The sequence below is a fragment of the Lampris incognitus genome, chromosome 11 (assembly GCF_029633865.1).
Source record: "Lampris incognitus isolate fLamInc1 chromosome 11, fLamInc1.hap2, whole genome shotgun sequence".
Taxonomy (NCBI): Eukaryota; Metazoa; Chordata; class Actinopteri; order Lampriformes; family Lampridae; genus Lampris; species Lampris incognitus.
Window position 1 is genome coordinate 32,508,861 of NC_079221.1, and position 19,489 is coordinate 32,528,349.

The 19,489-nt window shown below is 42.2% G+C and overlaps 1 protein-coding gene across 1 annotated transcript in view; it reads left to right on the forward strand.

The window, feature by feature from the left end:
• LOC130120355 (neuropilin-2-like) overlaps window positions 1-18,504 on the forward strand; it is a 131,381-nt gene extending 112,877 nt beyond the window's left edge. The window contains 3 exon segments of the mRNA XM_056288904.1: window positions 954-986; window positions 15,369-15,431; window positions 17,156-18,504. Coding sequence (XP_056144879.1) covers window positions 954-986; window positions 15,369-15,431; window positions 17,156-17,484 — 425 coding nt within the window. The 3' untranslated portion in view covers window positions 17,485-18,504.
• The last annotated feature ends 985 nt before the right edge of the window (window positions 18,505-19,489 follow it).

A 19,489-nucleotide genomic window follows, 5' to 3' on the forward strand; every position in this document is an offset into this window, starting at 1 on the left:
GGTACACCCAGTGGGAATATAAGTCAAGTCAAGTCAGAATTCACAGGTCTTTCCCAAAGAGGGAAGTTCAGTCCCTCCTCATTTGTAGCCCAGTAAGTGCAAGGTAACACATTCAGTTCCCACTTGGGTAAATTCAATTTCCAATATTTTCCTTTTTCTTTCAGGTACTCTGAAAAGTATTATTAGGTACTTATATAGAAGTGTCTGCCAAATAAGATATATCAAATGATTATATGGCAACCAAATTTTGAATCAAGTCACCCCTTGGTTAAACAATGGTTATATGACAGGTAAATGTTATGCTACTGAGCTATTCCAGAAATTAGAAGACTGAATTTATCAACTAACACAATAGTGTCAGTTATCCAAACTTCTATCACCAACTGAGAGTCCAACTGCTTTGACTTTATTTCCTCTGGACAAAAATGAACCCTTGTCCCCAGAAGAATACCATGTCAAGGGAACTTTCATGTTTCCTTGCGTATTTAGTCTAATCCCTAGTCCATGGGTATTCTTGAAAATGCAGCTTTTTCTGTGTTTTGGCCTTTCGTCCAAAAGCAAATTAAGTTCTAGGTCACTGAAAACGGACCATCCGGTGTGAAGATGTTCAGAAACTCTTGTTTTCTGTGTAGACGGGGAAAGTTGAGTTTTGGGCTTTTTTTTCCCCCATGCTTCTGATTGGTCCACATGGCTTTAGGGTTATATCGCCCCCCTGTTGGTTTGTAATGTTCGACAGTGCTTCCATTGTGCTTTTGCATTTTCATTTGGACAGAGATTTTTTTTTTTAAGAATGAAAGAGAAAAAAACAATTTTCAAAAATACCCATGTAAGTGTGAACTAGGCCATAACATGCTTTTTTTTTTTTTACCAGAATCACTACAGGATTGTTTAAACTAATAAGTCCCATACACCTTAACATTTATTTACCTATCATTTTGTTCTTTTTTTTCCAGAGCCATACCCTGCCTTCCCTCCTGACATGACCGGTGAGTTTGACTCTTGTTCCCTGTCTACTTCCTGTACCAAATGTCTCTGCTTCCTGCTTGTTGCTAAGCTGAGCTCACAGCACCGCACTGGCCCTGAGAAGCCTTGTTAGAGCATCTGGTTCTGGTTCAATACACGGGGTTGAAATCTTTCAAACATCGCTTACTTACTGATTGACTGAGCACATGTAGGAGTAAAGGATAACCTAAACCTTGTAAACTCTTTTGTTTTGCATGTAGATTCATCATACACTGTTAATAATGAAATAAAAGTTATCTATCTAAACCCCAGCACAGTCTATGAAAAGAAAGTGCCTATACAGTATTAGGTGTATAAGACCTAAATGGGGTTAATCTCCACATTAGAGCATCTACCAGTATGACGAATACGATGTAACAGTCCCAGGGCCCTATTTAAACGATCTACAAGGCATGGTCTAAAGCGCATGGTCTAAAGTGCATGGCACAAGTGCATTTAGGGCTTGTCCAAATCCACTTTTGCTAGTTAAATGGCGCATAATCTGGGTGCAGAGTACGGCACAAAGCGGTTGTACTTAGTCTCTTAGATAATCATAGGTGTGTTTGGGGCGTAACATGGATTAAACCAATCAGTGTCATCTCCCATTCCCTTTAAAAGCCAGCTGCACTTGCATCTTGGCGCATTGCTATTGAAATGGCGGATTTGGCAAGTTGGAGAAACGAACAGTGTTCTACTGAGGAAACGGATCTGCTCGTGCACGAAGTGAAAGCGCGTGAGCAGACCGTGTCTACGGGAGCAGCAGGACCCCACCAAAGCGCCCTGTTCAACTTACATCGTCTTGTATCGACATTGCTGGAAAGTCGATCCATCGCTGATCCGTTTTCGCTAGGCTCTTTCGTTTGATGGGTCGTGACAGACACCCTCAATCTGATGGGTCCGTTTAAATACCTATAAGTATCGCCACAATTGGTCAAATAATTGGCCAATTTCATACCTCGTTACTGCAATTAACTTCTTCTGGTAAATATTATAACCATTTTGATATTTTTTTTTTTGTTCAATGGCGCAATTGCTTTCCGCTGCCTCAAGATAGCAATGCGCCAACAATGAGCCTGACTTCACCTCATTTAAGACCAACATGCCCATGGGCGCACAGATGGGTGCAAGTACATTTTGCTATTTAAACAACATGGATGCTGGGTGGAAAAATTACAACTGCGTTGGTCAGAAACTAACGATGACACTTGCACTGCGCTTTATGCCGGGTGTAAGATAGGGCCCCTAGTGCTGTTCCTCAGAGTGAGCATTCACACAAAAGACCATTCACGAGTCAGACAACAAGCTAACGTGTCAATCCATGTCCAGACCCAAAATTAACTACAAGTTGACTTGACAGCATCCGTGACGTCATCACAATTCAACCATGAGATTACTATGACAGCATCCGATGCATTGTGTCGGCATGACTCCCCGCATGCTGGACTGAGACTCCTGTTAATGTGGCCTGGCCTTGTATCTTCCTTACTGGAGTACAGAATTAATGGCTTCTTTAAACAACAATAGCGGGATTACTGCCAGCAAAAGCAACATTGGTGGAAGTGAATTACTTTTTAAATTGCGAACAGATTCAACCACAATGAGGGTTATGCATAACTGTGGCAGAACAACACCCTGGGATTTAGCACTGTTCAGACAGAATTATTGTATTTATGTTGGACAAATTACTTTGCTGTGTATAATTGTTGTGCCCCTTTTATGAAGATAATGTATATCAATTGCATGTATGGTCACACAACACACTATGCCGTAGCACACAGAGGGTGTTCACCATGTTATGCTATGACGTTGGCATGCATTTAAGACTTCATATTTGCAACATGCATAATTGCTGGTGTCACAGTTATGATTGTATGCCTTTGGCATGCATTGACAGCATTAAAAATTGAACCAATATTCACTATTTTATTGGTCTGTATTGTAAACATCCTGGGGCGTTGCAGGAGTAATTACTATTGCTGCGTAGATATCATTGGGAAGGCAGCGATAGACAATCTCCCTCTGTTCTTACCATCCCTCAAATTTAAACATATATGTTTAAAACAGAAACTCTTCCTCTTTCCAACTCTCCCTCCTTCCATCAATACATCCTTCACCACTCTTGAGGGAGGTATGAGTCTCTTGGACAGGATTGATGTTGTCCCACAACTGGAAGACCTGGGTTTAGACCTGTCAGCTTTCTTTAGGGATACTTAACCCTAGCCACTCCACCAGAGCCACAGCTAGTTGACTGAATCTGTATCCTGACCTCGTTCTGCTTTTGCGTTCAAAGCCTGAGAGGGAACCTCTGCAAACATTTCTCCTCCTTTCCAGTAAATGTTTTCCTTTTCTTCCTTCATTTCTCCCTGCCTTCTCACTACTTTCTCTGTATTTCCCCTTCCATCCCTCCCCCTCTTCTGTTGATTTCCTCTATGAATCTTTCCTTTTGTCTTCTTCTCAACTCCTCCTCTCCTGCTCTCCTCTCACACCTTCCTTTCCTACCCTCTCTTCCACCTTGCCCTCTCTTGTTCTTCCCTCTCCTTCTACATTCGTCCTTTTGTCTCTGATCTTCGAGCAGGCCATTCTTAAAACAGACAGAAAGGGCTTGGACAGGTTATGATACCAGATCTCCCTGTTTTCCAGTGTCTGGACTGGGGCCCAATATTTGGCCAGAGGCCTACGCCACTAGGGTTTCCCACACAAAACATGTAAACTGGTATTATTTTTAAAGATCTGGGGCCCAAGGAGGAATTTCAAGTTGCTCGAGTTTTGGCTCCAAGTTTTAAAAAAGGTTCAGAATCAGAATCTGTGTTACGTGCCAAGTCAGTTTTCTAATACCAGCAATTTTACTTGGTGGGCTGCTCACTGAGACATTTAGACATAAAACACAATTTTACATGTTTGGTTTCTTTTTTTTATATACTGTTTTTAGTTAAACAAAATATAAATAACTGTACCAGTCTCCAAAACAATGAAGTGTTGAACTTCAAAAACCAGGGGTTATATGAAATATATCTCTAATTCATTGACCCAAAGCTTGCTGGCTTTTTTTTAACTTGGTTTAGCTCAAGGCCTGTAGGCTCCATAAGAACAATAGTGTCTTTAAATATGTTTTCACTGGCCGAGATATGGGCGGCACAGTGGCGCAGTGGTTAGTGTGGTCGCCTCACAGCAAGAAGGTCCTGGGTTCGAACCCCGGGGTTGTCCACCCTTGGGGGTCATCCCAGGTCATCCTCTGTGTAGAGTTTGTATGTTCTCCCCGTGTCTGCGTGGGTTTCCCCTGGATGCTCCGGTTTCCTCCCACAGTCCAAAGACATGTTGGTCAGGTGAATTGGCCATACTAAATTGTCCCTAGGGGTGTGTGTGTGTGTGTGTGTGTGTGTGTGTGTGTGTGTGTGTGTGTGTGTGTGTGTGTGTGTGTGTGTGTGTGTGTGTGTGTGTGTGTGTGGTGGCCTGGCCAGGGTGTCTCCCCACCTGCCGCCCAATGACTGCTGGGATAGGCTCCAGCCTCTAAGTGGCTGGGATAACCGATGGATGGATGGATGGCCAAGATATCAGAAGGAAGGATTCAGTTTCTGACTTCAGACCAGGCTTGAAACATTTAAGAACCCTTGAGATAGACACAAAAATGCACCAAAGCGTAGATACAACCAGGTATCGATCCACCTAAAAAATTATTTACTCCCATTTTATTGGCTAGATGTAGTGTATCCAACTTTTTTGATCCACCAGAAGTACCTTAATATACTGTACATTATGATAAGTGTTATCAAACTGATACAATTGGAAAGCAGTTTGTTGGTTTTACTGATTGACCATTACCTTTACATTTTCTGATATACTGTAACAAGTTCTTGGTGAAGAACATGAATGAAAGCTCATTGATCTTGCAGTATCAGTAATTGATCACAGATCAGTAATCAAGGGCAGCTTCGCCACAGTGTGATGCAACAGCTGTCACATGGAATTGCTTGTGATATCTATGTCAGTTGAGAAAGCGTTTGGCTTGTGGCAGGAAATGGCTGGCAGACCAACTGACATGTGCATGCTAGGGATATACAAACGCATCTGCACGCATCTGCACACACACTCACGCTCATACAAAACACACACACTCAAATTACAGCCCCAATTCACTCATCTAACTTCTATTTTAGTTAATTTGCTGCTGAGTATTGTTTTTGGTCAGACTTAATGAAGGAAGAATGACAGTTGTGTTAATTAAGAAAGCTTACTAGCTACCTTTAATTGCCTTGAAAGCAATACTTCAGATCCCACTTTAGAAATTTGACACTTTTGCAGAACTTTTTCCTTCCCCCTGAGTTCTTTTGCTTAGATCTGTTAAGTGAAAGTTGAGGTCAATTTGCTGCCCTGGAAATCATCACTGTCTTAATCCACTTGTGGGAAGGCTGTCTGTGCTAGCTGCTCAGAGCACTTTTTACAATCAAAGCACAGTTTAAACCCTTAAAGAGTCCGCCTGAACTTTAAAAAAGAAGCTCGCTGACTTTCCTTGAGGTTCTGTCTCTATCTTTCCTTCTCCACCACTCTCTTTCTCTCCTCCAATATAATTCACTTTTTTCTCCCTCCTTCTTCTCACCTTCAACTCTCTTATTTCTCTATCGCTTATTTCTTATTCCTGGCTGACATTTTCTCTTGCCTATGCTGGTTTATCGTCTTTCCTTGCTAACTTTTCTTTCTCTCTCTCTCAATCTCCTCTTTCTTCCTTTCTTTCTTGCTATCTTTTTATTTTTCTCTCAATCTCATCCTTCCTCAGCCTCTTTTGCAGCAGGTTTTATTCAAAGCAAGTTAACACAGTATTGGAATTTCAGACAAACACTCTAATGCGGGATTTACAGATATCATGGATTAGCACTTTCTCTCTCTTTCCATCTTTCCCTCTCTTTCTCTTGTCCCTTTCTCACTCCTTACGATGTCTTTCTGTTCTTTGTTTTTAAATATGAAGCAACTTAATTTTCTCTCCTTCCTCCTCTCGCACTTCCTTTCCTCTTATGTCAGGCTCACACTCTCTCTCCTCCTTTCACTCTGATCTTCCCGTGATAGAACCAGCTGCTTTTTAACAACAACAAAAACAAATCAATTAACACCCCATCCCTCCAAAATCAAAACCAGCCAATCACTGCACAATCAAGAGTTTGCATCAGATCCTCAGATCTTAAACTCCAGCATGGCATGAGCCTCTGCCTGTCAATGTGAAGCTAATGCCTGAGCTGTTTGCCTTTGATAAAGAAAGCAACAATGTACAAAATGTGCAACACAACAAAGAATATAGATTCACTATTAAAATTGATTATATGAAAAAAAGAATATACCGCTAATTGTTTAAGTGAAAGACAGTGAGCTTAATTTGGCATTTTCTGCTGCTGTCATTGTGTCAATATGGCTTAATATAGTGCCCAGTTAAGACTTCTAAATTTGATGACAGTCTGGTCTTCTGCCTGATATTGATTTTGTATGTAATGTGTTATATCTTTATTCACCTTTTAAATAACCTAAGTAAACAGTAAAACAAGCCAACTTTAGCTCACTGCTCAAATTCCAGGGAGATTGACTGTATTTCACTTAACGGTGTGGTCTGCATGCCTGCCTCCCTCTTCCATCAAGCCGACATGTAATGTGTCCTCCTGCCCTCCAGGGGGTGCCATGTCTGGGATGGAACCAACAGTAGACACAGTGCCAGTGCAGCCAATTCCTGCCTACTGGTATTATGTGTTAGTGGGAGGAGGTGCCCTCCTGCTGCTGGCCACTGTAACACTGCTGGTGATACTGTGCTGTCATCGGTACTACCTGTCAATGAGGAAGACCACCACTAGCCACCATCATTCAGTGGCATACCACAACAACCAACATCAGAGCCAGCCAATTCACCCAAACTACAACCACCAAAACCATAACCTCCACCAGAGCCTGATCCACAACCCCAACCAGAACCACCTATACCTGGGTAGTGATTTGGTAGGACCGGGTCAAGAACCCATGCTCACCATCGGCCTGGAGAACGATGACCACTTTGATTCCCAGTGTTGAAAATAAATGAAGAACATTGAATATTATTTCACTGGAATACTTTATTTAAAAGACGGGTGCAAAGACTACAACTCCCACAGATGAAGGAAAATAGATTGGGTCTTTTTTGGATCTCCTCACTGGTCAGAATTGAACAGACGGCTGAGGTTCTACAGTTCCTGTGACTGACGACCCATTTCAATGAATTGAAACAATAAAACTTTATTCATATTCATTAAGTGGACAGTGACAGGAACATGAGAGAACTACAACTCCCAGGGTTGACAGGAGACTTATTTACGATACAGTAGAACTTGAGTGACATCCTACATGGAGTGAGACATGACAGCGCTACGGCTCTCAGAAACAACATTTCAGTCCAACCTTATCAATATCGCTGAGTGTAAGGAATTTACAGACTTGATTGGTTCAGTTGCACACATAGCCTCATCCCCCAACAGAGATATTAAATTGGATGAATAATGAGCAGAATCACAAGTAAACAAACAGACTAGCTAACTAACTCACGGTCTGACTACCTGGCACAGAGTTCATGTTTATTGACAGCCTAGTAAGTTTGCACATTTTAGGAATTTGTCTTAGTGAAATGATCAACATAAAGACACAAGGACATGGAAAAGACAACATCTAACAAAACACCTCATCTTAAGTACCTACCAAAGATTAGTGAAAAGTCTGAATATCAAATCTGCAAAAAAGCAAAGAATTATGGGTGATGGGTGCCTGTCAATACACAATGCAAAAACAACCACAAATGCATCATATCTGCATATAGGGGTGCACTACTGTATGATGCTAACATGGTGTTGCACTTACAGAATACATTCTGCACTGATACCTAAAAATATTAACATGAAAATATAGAGGCAATGTTGACCTGGGGGGATGGATTGACATGTTAGTGGCTTAAAAAGCAAAAACTGGACTACAATCAAACTTTTTATAGTCAGTCAGACAGACAGCCAGACAGCCAGTAAGAAAGCCAGACCAGAAGGTTGTGAGGTAGCACCTGTGTGGTGAGACCCAGGAGCATTTGGGACTGAAGGGCACACAACACACGTGTGTGTTTGTGCGTGTGTGTGTGTGTGCAGGGGGGGGCTGCAGGTATGAGTGTTTTCGTGTGTCCGCTCAGATTTGAGATTGAGAGGGATAGGAAGAATACACTGAGCAAAAAGGAAGTGAGAGAGAGGGAGAGAGTTGGTGAGAATTAGTAAGATCCCTTCAGCCGTGACAGACAGACAGCTCCAGATCCAGAGAGTATTACTCCTTTGGTCTATGAAGTAGGAATCAGTGTTGTGTTGTTCTCTGCTCTGGTTTACACAAGAGAAAGGTGGGATGAGACAGATTAAATATCACACACACACACACACACACAAATACACACGCACACAAATACTAAGCAACAGGCAACAACATAGCCGTACACTGATGCACCTACAGTCTTGAATACACAGGTAGAGGCATGAATACCTACACACACACATGCACTCGGAGTGAATAAACAATCATACACACGGGGGCATGGACTCAGACAGACCCTAAACACGCATGTGTGTGTGCACACAAACTTACACCCATGTTTGCGCTTACATGTGCACACAGGTGAACATCAGTGGTGACTGATTCTTAGTGTATTTCACGAAAACAAACAAGCGGTCCTTGATCTACCTGCCTCTTTTCTTTCTGTTTTAAAACCGCTACCTCTTGACTTTAAGAAAGAGGTGCTCCTGTCTCGGAGAAGAGTGACGGTGTCCTCTAATATTGTGTTTGCCTGGATGTCTCAGATAACTCGTTGCTTGCCTGTTAATGACTAACACCCGAGATCGTTTGTTTTTAACGCACTGGACGGGAGGGACGAGAGAGAGTATAGAATGATGGTATCATATGTTACACAACCAAAGCTTCATTTACAAAGGAAGAGAAACTTTCTGATGCAAAACTCATCTTTTTGTTGTAGTCTTTTCCTTTGAAGAAAAAAATTACCCATTTTATGTGTGTAATCTGGGATCACAAGAGAGTGCTCACACACCCATACAATATCTGTCCAAAATATTGGGCGTTGGGTCGTATTTTATACAACAGTGCACACTCAGTCTACAAAGCATTATCCTCTTGGCAGGATGGCTGATATTGCCTGTCTTTCATGACTAATGGTCCCAGGTAAAATATCATTTTTGTGCGCCAAAGCTTTAGGATGTGAATGCGACTCGCAGTCTTGAGACTGCATCATGGGTCGGTTGCACCAGCTGTGTGCAAGTCCTTACCAATCTAGATTTTTTTTTTTTACTATTTACTAAGTCTGAATTTATGCCACACAGCATGACACAAATACAGCAAGCTTAACTCAAACAACAATGGACATAACAGTGGCTAGCCTAAGACCGTTTGGAACTATTGTTTGAAAATGGGGAAAATATTCATCGTCACTGCACTGTACGCGATAGGCTGCATCCCCTTGATTTATATGATGAGGACATATTTGTACGACATCGGCTCGTGAGGCAGGTGTGCAGTTCTATATTTATATGTGTGAACACATTTACACATTGCTAAGGCTTTACTAGCTATAACATTCTTTACGCTTGAATGGTGCAACCCGATTGAGTAAATTGCTTCGTAACAGATTTAGTAACGACTGGTGCGGCCCTGCCTAGGGTGACAGGCTGTAGGTGGATTTACTGTAGGATGCAGTGTGACAGCAGTGCAGACGACTTCTCGCACAGTCTGATGGGCAGATATCAGGAGTTGAGTTTGGCTGAGACATAATAAAAGTAGAGGATGATCAGAAAGGCTGTGTTTGTGTGTTCTGGTCACATACTCCTAATTAATGAACTACGCTACATTTTGCTCCCAAATGAATTGTGTCCGGGCGGCATGGTGGCGCAGTGGTTAGCACGGTCACCTCACAGCAAGAAGGTCCTGGGTTTGAACCCCCGGGGTTGTCCATCCTTGGGGGTTGTCCCGGGTCGTCCTCTGTGTGGAGTTTGCATGTTCTCCCCGTTTCTGTGTGGGTTTCCTCTGGGTGCTCCGGTTTCCTCCCACAGGCCAAAGACATGTAGGTCAGGTGAATCAGCCTCATTAAATTGTCCCTAGGTGTGAATGTTTGTGTGTGTCGGCCCTGTGATGGACTGGCGGCCTGTCCAGGGTGTCTTCCCGCCTGCCGCCCAATGACTGCTGGGATAGCCTCCAGCATCCCCGTGACCCTGAGATCAGGATAAGCGGTTTGGGTAATGGATGGATGGATGAATTGTGTCCTCCATTTCGACAGTTGATACCAAGATAAAAACTGTTGCTTATCTCTGTATGTATATATGGATCAGTATAGGGTAATCATCAGGGATGTTCCCTCAGTCACTCACTCCAGACCAGCATGACCCTGACACACCCTTCACCCTGCTTCTGTTCCCGCCATCGTGGTTCTTGCTCTGTGTCCTCCTGTTTGTGATTCACAGTTTAGGATGAACCAAGACCACAGTGTTTGGAAAGCTGTAATCCTGACACAGCTAGATGCAGAGAGCCTATCAGAGAGCTGTAGTGGTGGTGTGGCAATCATGTGTTGCTGATAGTTCACTGTGTCAAGGCCAAACTCACATGTGCACTTGAGATGTCACATCATGATCACTGAATTTCTGTGAATCTCAACTTTTGATGTTCAGCTGCTGTAATGTCTGTAAACCAAGTACTCCTGTTGCATGAAAGTTATATTACCTGTACATGTACTGAAATTCTACATGTACATATAAACCGAATGCACAAAATATTGGGAAACTTGCTTTTTCCTTGAAAATCGGCTGAGCAGGTGAATTCAGGTGAAACTATGATCTCAAGTTGGTTTTACCTGTTCAGTCTGCTCAGTCTGGGTGCAGGACAAAGAGACAGGTTAAAAAAGGCTATTAAGGCTTTAGACTGTTGTGGGACATTGGACATGTTTTTGAGCCAGTGAGCAAGGCATGCCCAGAACCACTAAATACCTGGGGTTTTTTGGGGGGGGGGGGGTTGCACTCAGCAGTCCATTGGTCTTAAGCACCTCATATATGAAAGAGGTCAAAGGAAGCTGATATGAACACATGTACAACAACCAATACCTTAATTGTACTCACTGAGATGGTCTTAACAAAGAAGATGTATCTGTCCTTCACTTTCATTTGATGTCACAGCTCTAACCTGCAGCCATCCAGCATGGTAAATTCATGTCATTTCTGGAACGGATTTGGTATAATTTAATTGGCGCTTGTTTATCATGCTTAATTGTACTTATTCGAATGATGATAAAAGATGTTTGTTTATCTTAGTATTGAAATAAGAGACCATCATGGCTGTCTCCCTCTCAGCATTAGCCCTGCGAGTATGGTCACACCGGTATGGTTCTCCTTTATCCAGCAACCCACCATCTTGTTTTGTTCGATACAGGCTACGTACTTCATGTTTTTCAACCCCGCTCCATGCTCCCTCTCTATCAGTACCCACATACCCACTTGTTCATTTTTTTCAAGTCCTTCCTGCCATCACAAATCCTCCTAGAAAGGAGGAGAAAAAAAAACATGAGAGAGAGGGAGAAATAGTGCAGAGGAAAATCTCCTTCTCCAAGAAGGGCCCATTAAGCGAGTCCCCTTCTCCTCCAAAGAACGCACCCAGAAATGGACGGAGATGAAAGAAGTTTGGGGGGGGGGTGCTCTTCTTTCTTTTCTTTCTAAACATAGATTTTTTTTTAGCAAGTTTCTCTCTGTCTGATAGGGAGGTTAACAAGGAGACAGGTTAGGGTCTGGTTTGAAGCAGAGAGGGAGGAGGAGGAGGAGGAGGAGGGTGGAGGCTGTTTTTGAGCACAAAAGCAGATGAAAGAAGTCTTTTGGCAGAATAGACAGAATGATGGACACACACACACATACATACATTGTCAGATGGTGGCTTGTTTTTCTGCATTTCAAAGAGTAGTCTCCATTTGTGTTAGCACAAATGGAGACTACTCTTGTGCTCTTTGGTTTTGTAACCATCTACATAGTCGTCATTTTAAGTGCCTTTAAATACTGTTTCTTTTCTTTTTTTAGCTTATTAAACTTAGTTTCTTCATTTATTTGGTGATTGCCTACCAATGTCCTGCCCTCCCAGTGTCTCTCTCTTCAGCTGTGATGGGCCGGTGTGTGATTTACACATCATATAACTCATTCTAGCAGCCCTTTGCCTCACCCTAATCAACTGAGCTCTGTACAGAGATGACATACAATTATATTTATGTTTTGCTACCAGCAGTTTTTTTTTAATCTCCCCACCCTCTTTTTCTCACTCTGTGTCAAAACTTTTTGCAAGATTTTGAAAATGGGTTGGCAGCTTGTCATGCAGTGCTTTTAAATCAACTCCCGCCCCTCCAACTTTCCCTCTCCCGTTCTCCATCACGGATTACTTTGAAGCCCTTTAATATCTCTAATTAGTTAATGGAGCCGATTGCCTTTCATAAAAACCTGTAGTAAGCATTTCTAGCTCCCTAGCCCCGTCTGTTTTCCTCTCTTCCCTCCTCCTCTGCCTCCTCCTCCCCCGCCTCTCGGAGTAATATTAACGAGTGAAAGCACTCAAAAGGGGTCCTCAGGCCCCCACCGCAATAGGCAAATGGTGCCAAAGAGCCGTCTATGACTGTGCCTCAATATTAAAAAAAGAAGAAGAAAAAAACCTTTTCATTCTTCTCTTTACTAATTGGAGGGAAGTGATAGAATAGGGCTACTGGGAGTTTTAATCTCCTCCTTGATCCATGTGCTGATTCTTCACAGGATTTTGGCCTGAGGGCTTTAAGCCATGATCGTTAGAAAATGTTCAGCTGTCTTTCTGAAGACTGTCCAGTCTTTTTTCCTATCTCGGTTTGGTTCTTTCATTATCTCTCTTTTGGTGATTCAGTGCTTCGTTAAGGCCAACAGTCAAGCAGGCGGTTTGAGAAAGGAGATGTGTAGTAAACCTGCAGGGTCTCAAGACTCAGTACCATTGAAAGACAATAGGTCTGCAGCGTCAGTGCTGGAGGGACCAGATAAGATGCTTTCATGTGAATGGATCAAGCCTGCTCTTAGGTTAGGATGACATCTGGTCAAACACGTCCCTTAGAAGAAATATATTTTCAGCGAAGAATATGCTTATAATGGGAATGACTGGGACTGTTGAGATAAAACCAGACTGGGACTAACTGGAATCTATTGACTGTGTACTAACTAACAAAAATTTTCTCACATATAAGGATAGGAGAGTCTTATTCACATTTACTAGGGTATTTAAGATCACCCACAGGCACTGAATCATTATTTCGAGTCACGCTCATTAGGCGGGTTTCCATTGCAGTTTTGTGCAAAATAGAAGCAATTTTATTAAAAAGTTAGCTGCTGGTTCTACTGGAGTTTTTGACTCCAGCACACTTTGAATTATCTGAAATCTGTTTCGACCACCTTTCCTTGTGTGCCTTTGTTTTACATGTTTTGCTCTTTTCTCGCCCTCAGACTGTGAGTTTTTATAACTTCCAATTGTGAGGCGATAACAAGCCGTGAGAGTTAAAAAAAAACTACTTTAATGATGTCACTTTTTTCTGCTTGTTTCGTACTCGTGTAAACATGACTTGGTGATGCTGATGTTTCTCTTGGTGTTGTTGTCACGACGACAGAGTTTACTCCATTAGCCAGGAAGTGCTTTTCTTAATGCCAAAGGAGTCAATGCTGCAAACACACATTCTGAAGTTTGGAAACAACCAGGGCCTGAGCCTGGTTGGGTTAAGGATGTTTACTGTGGGATGCACGACTGGTAAATATTCCCTTTGTGGACTTAACCACATCCCTGATTTACTTAACTCCGTGCACTTTTTCTCTGCCCTTGTTAATGACCTTGACTGTGACTGTCCCCTTGAGGGCCAGGTTTTATCCGCTTTCATTTTACATTAGATTCTGCTTCCAGTATTGCAAATGACAAAATAAAAGTCTCGGCGGGTGAGCAGTCATGTCCAGCCCATACAGAAATGATTGTGAAGCAACACTTTGTCGTTGGCAAATGATTTGCCTTTTCTTTTTACCTTTTGAATACGTTGAACAGAAAGTGAGTTGAGTCTAGCCCTGTTGTTCATAATATGTGGGCTTAAATATCAATTTCGGGTCAATTAAGACCACACAAGATGTACTTTTTTCACTTCTTTGAAATTAAGGTAATTTCTTTATGTTCATACTTTAGATACACGTGTATTTTTTTTCACTTTAACTCACCTCACAGGTCTTATTTATCAGTCATTTGGGTTTCTTTTTCAGAGATTAACAACTCAAACATACTGGGATAAAATGTATTACAATGCATACATGGCATCATTTGGATAAGATGTTGTTAGTGATGTATAATTTGTAGTCACCATTGATTTCATATGCTAACATTGTTTTCTATGGACATTTGAGCTTATCTCCTGAATGGAATAAGGCGCAATACCTTTTTCATACCTACTAATTTAGTTTATCATGTCTAATCTAAGGACTATCTATTGTGTTTTATTTCAGAATATATTTTTGGTTCCTTTGCCCTGGCAGTAATGATAATCTGCTACATAGATATTGCTCTTTTTTATTTATTTTTTGGTCATATCCAAGAATTGTAATATCCTTGTGAGGGCAAAAAAAAAAAAAAAAAAAAAAAGCTGAACTGAAGCAGAATTGGGTTTCCAATGCCTGCCAAGCCTTGCATCTCAGCCTTCCTCAAAGTAAAGCTAATGAAAGTGGTGTTTTAGCTTGTTGAATTTCATGGTCTTGGAATAAAAAGAAAATATATTGTCCTGAATGTGAAGGTAATAAAATAATATTTTTCTATCAAACAACTTGTGTATTTGTTATTCAGAGTCCTTTCTCTCTGTCTGTCTTTCTGTCTCTCTCGCTCTCTTCTCTCTCTCTCTCTCTCTCTGTTTTTCCACTCCATTTTCATTTCTGAGTGAATAAGGAATAGTGATGATGACACTTATCCTGTAATGAAACTGGCTCTGATTTCTGCTGGCTTATTTTCAGTCAGTCTCAAAAAAAAAACAAAAAAAAAAACATACCTAAGAGCACTGGATTTTTTTCCTGCGGGTTTCCCTGGACAGACTGACCGACAGAGCAAAACATTTTTGGGTGGATTTCTCATGAACTGTTATTTTAGGTAACTGACTTATGTTGCAGTTTACAGAGCTTTATTTACATGTACAAGTGTAGACTTGGTGTCCTGGCGATATGAAAAATTGGACCAGGGCTGTCGCTGTATAATTTTTGACGAAAATGGCTTTGACTTGACTGGATCAAGCAGATTTGACGTTGTTGTTTTTGTCTTTCTACTTTATATTTGTATTACAGATACAAGACCAATGGACTTTGGGAAAGACATGGTTTTCAACCATCGACCCCATATAAATGGAGGTGAGACTGGTTTCTACCCTTCTCCTTCCTGCACCTCCTCACTGCTTCCCTGCTTTTTTCTTCTCTGTTCCTCTTCTCCCCCCTCTCTTCTTTCTACTCCTCTTCCTTCCCCCTATCCCCACAGCTGATATATCGTAGCACCATTCCAGTGCAGTCAGCCAGCCTGAGGCCATACTGGCGGTTTCACAAGTCTTCCTTAAAGAAGAGTGAAATTGCCCTTTAAACACAGGCATGCCTATAACTCTCCATGTTTTAGCTGTGTTCAACAAGGAGCAAGTCATTAGCAGACGTGATAGGCTCTGTTGTGTGTGTGTGTGTGTGTGTGTGTGTGTGTGTGTGTGTGTGTGTGTGTGTGTAATGACGGGGAATTGAGTGCCTGTTTAGAAAAATGGTAAGAGGGAAACAGACCACATAATTGTGTGGGACTGTGTATATCTGTGTGTTTGTGCTTGTGTGTGAGTGTGTATTTCTGTCTTTTTGTGTGTATATTGTGTATGTGTGTATGTGTCTACCTCCTCTTTCATGTCCTCTTGTGGCAGACAGAGTGAGCCAGAAAGACATCTTCCTCCTGGGCATCTAGAGAAACATCTGTCTGTAACAATCACTGTTTACTCTCTGTGTGTGCGTGTGCGTGTGCGTGTGTGTGTGTGTGCTTATTTGTTACCCTCCCTTGTTCCTCCCAGACGCTTGACAGATACAAGTAGAAAGCTGCCACTTCCTACCTCAAAAAGCAAATCTGTTTACTGTCTGTATACTGCCTTTGTGTGTGTGTGTGACAGAGAGATTCCACAATAAACCACTCTGTGGTACTTATTGAAGATTGGCTTGTTAATATGTTTACATTCATTAGGTAGATTAGAATCATTGTAGCTAAATGGTCAAGATACCAGATAGACACACACACGTCCACACAAATACACAAGCAGACACTAGAACTTTTCTCAGCCCAGGACTAATAGGGCACGCACACACCCTTTCAGTAAATTCTTTCATTACGACTCAACATTTTTAAAGCCAGTAGTAGTTAAGGCCTAACCCATAAAATGGTTTCAAGGACACTTACCAGTTTTGACAACAAAGTCAAATTTGATTTTCTGAAATATATCTGTTATATTTTGAGTGTGCTCGTGGTTAGAAAAAACAAAAAAAAATTCTCCCAACACGGGGATCACCAGTTCAAATCCCTGTGTTACCTCCGGCTTGGTCAGGCATCTCTACAGACACAATTGGCCGTGTCTGCGGCTGGGAAGCCGAATGTGGGTATGTGTCCTGATCGCTTCAGTAATGCCTCCTCTGGTCGGGCGGGGTGCCTGTTCAGGGGGGAGGGGGAACTGGGGAGAATGGCATGATCCTCCCACATGCTACGTCCCCCTGGTGAAACTCCTCACTGTCAGGTGAAAAGAAGCGGCTGGCGACTCCACATGTATTGAAGGAGACATGTGGTAGTCTGCAGCCCTCCCCGGATCAGCAGAGGGGGTGGAGCAGCAACTGGGACCACTCAAAAGAGTGAGGTAATTGGATGGGTACAGTTGGGGAGGGAAAAAAAAGGGGGGGGATGCAAAAAAAAAAATTTCTCTGAAACATAATGGGTAACAACTGATGCTACCCATAATAAGTACCCAAATAAGTAAAATTGATTTTACTTATTTTGAACTTAATTTTTAGCATGTAAATTGTTCCTCAATTAAACATCCATCTTTCTCTCATTTCCTTTTTACTTTCAGGGTACATCTTCCCCGGTTGGCCCTCCTCTTCCTCCACCCCTGCCTCTTCAGACATAGACCCACCCTCTGTCACTCTGGTGTCGGAGAAGGACAAGGACAATGCTTGGCTGTACTCGCTGGACCCCATCCTGCTCACCATCATCGTCATGAGCTCCCTGGGCGTGCTGCTTGGGGCCGTGTGTGCTGGCCTACTCCTCTATTGCACGTGCTCCTACAGTGGGCTGTCCTCACGCTCCTCCACAACGCTGGAGAACTACAACTTTGAGTTGTATGACGGGATCAAGCACAAGGTGAAGATAAACCAGCAGAGGTGCTGCTCCGAGGCATGAAGAGGTGGAGTGGGGGCGGAAATGGCCACAGGAGTAGGAATAGCGGGGAAAGACTTCTCACCTCCACATTCTCCCCAATGAAAAGGGATTGTTGTCGGATGCAGACGAGAGATGAGCAGCACTACCCTGTACCTCTCTCTATGATCTCTTCGACTTTATCCACTGCAAATCCTGCTTCTATGATGTCTAAAAAGGGGCAACAACCCCAAGTCTCCCCTACACCCCTCTCCCCCCAATCACACCCTTGCTGTGATGTCTAAATGGGGAAAACTCAGCCCTGAATTTTCCTGCTCTCTTGTGAGCCAGTGAAAACTGGTGACCTCTACCCCCCCCCTTTTTTTCCCTTTTTCTGCTATGAAGCCTCAATTGGGGCAACTTGGCCCATCTCCCCTACCTATCACATCTCCTCTGCCTGCAGGAGAGAGCCTGCTTGATTCTTAAAGCCTGTGAATGAATGAAGGAATGAAATAATGAATCAAATGAACGACAGACCTACCATAGAACATAACCTACGGGCAACTGGAATGAAGGTAAAGAGAAAATGGAACCTGTGACAATCTGGACATTTGGACAGCAAATGACATCTCAGTCTAGGGTTGACACGTAGCCTGGGTCTTGGACTCCTGATGATGGAAATGCACCCGTGACTGGTACGTTTTCAAAATGGGTGACTGTAACTTTGCCCTCGTAGGTTTCAGTACTAATATGTGCCAATGGAGATGATCAGGTTCACATAGAAGTTCCTCCTTTGACTTTACCTGAAGACTCCAGCACTTCTTCTAGTGGACCATTCTATGTGGGTGCTTCTGACTGAAATCAACACATATCAAGTGAATGCCTATCCCCAAAAAGAAAACATAAAATAAAAGATATGAAACAAAATATGAAAGATATGAAAGAAAATACATGACTTAAATGATTTCACATTTCTAAAAGCAAAGAAATAGAAAGTGAAGAAGGGCATTTTCTTTTATTTTGACTATTTTTTTTCTTTAAGGATCTAGATATGAGTTCTGTGTGTTTAAGGCCAGGAGTTCAGTAGAGCATCCATAAGCTTGTCATGTGGTGCTCGCTCCCTCGTTGGCCCTCAGTCTGTGCTTCGTGAAAACCAGTGGCATAGAAGAGTGATGGTGACCATTTCTGTTGCATTTTTAGACTTGTGTCTCTTTGAGAAAAGTGAAAAGAAAAGCCAGCTTCAGTTTGTAATTGCCCTTGTAGAGCTCTGGTGCCATTTTTAGACTTTCTTTAGCATTGTGTTGGACTCCACAGTCTTAATTGTAATTTCATTTCTATTTTGAAATATTTTCTGTTAGATTATCAGTTGTCGAAGAACAGTAGAAGAAAGATAAAGCAAAGACAGAAAGACAGAAAATCAGAGTTTTATCTAAATCTAACATGCTGTTATGGAGTCGTGCATTAGATTCAGTATTCTAGAGTTTGTCTTTGGTATATATACATATATATACATATATATAAAAGTAATTTTTTTTTGTTGCTTTTGCTTTTTGACTGTATGATCCCCCTATATTATCTAACACATGGGTTGGACACTGTGTGAATGAAATTGGTGGTGATTGTTTTATTGCAACCTATGGATTGCCAAAGAGCTGTGTGTGTGCACAGAGGTCTGAACAAGTGTTATAAAGGACTGGAGCCAACAAAGATGGAGAGGGATGAATCAATTCTCCCTCTCCTCGGACACTCCTCATGCCACCCCTGAATGGAGAAATGCTCAGAGAAACGAGAAGAAAAAAAAAAGCAGAAACCTCTTAAGTTGAACGTTGAAACAGAGGACCGACGGAAAATGGAACGGTTAAATTTCTTGGACACACAATCGAGCCTTAAGCTAACTTACAGTAAACGCTGTATTGGAGGAGAGCCATCAAGGAGGGCCAGTGCTGCTGGAGAACCTGATAAAGAGGAAGTGGACAGACACAGACAGACAGACAGACAGATGGTCCGGACCGTCAGTACAACAGACGATGAGAGACAAGCAGACAGGAAG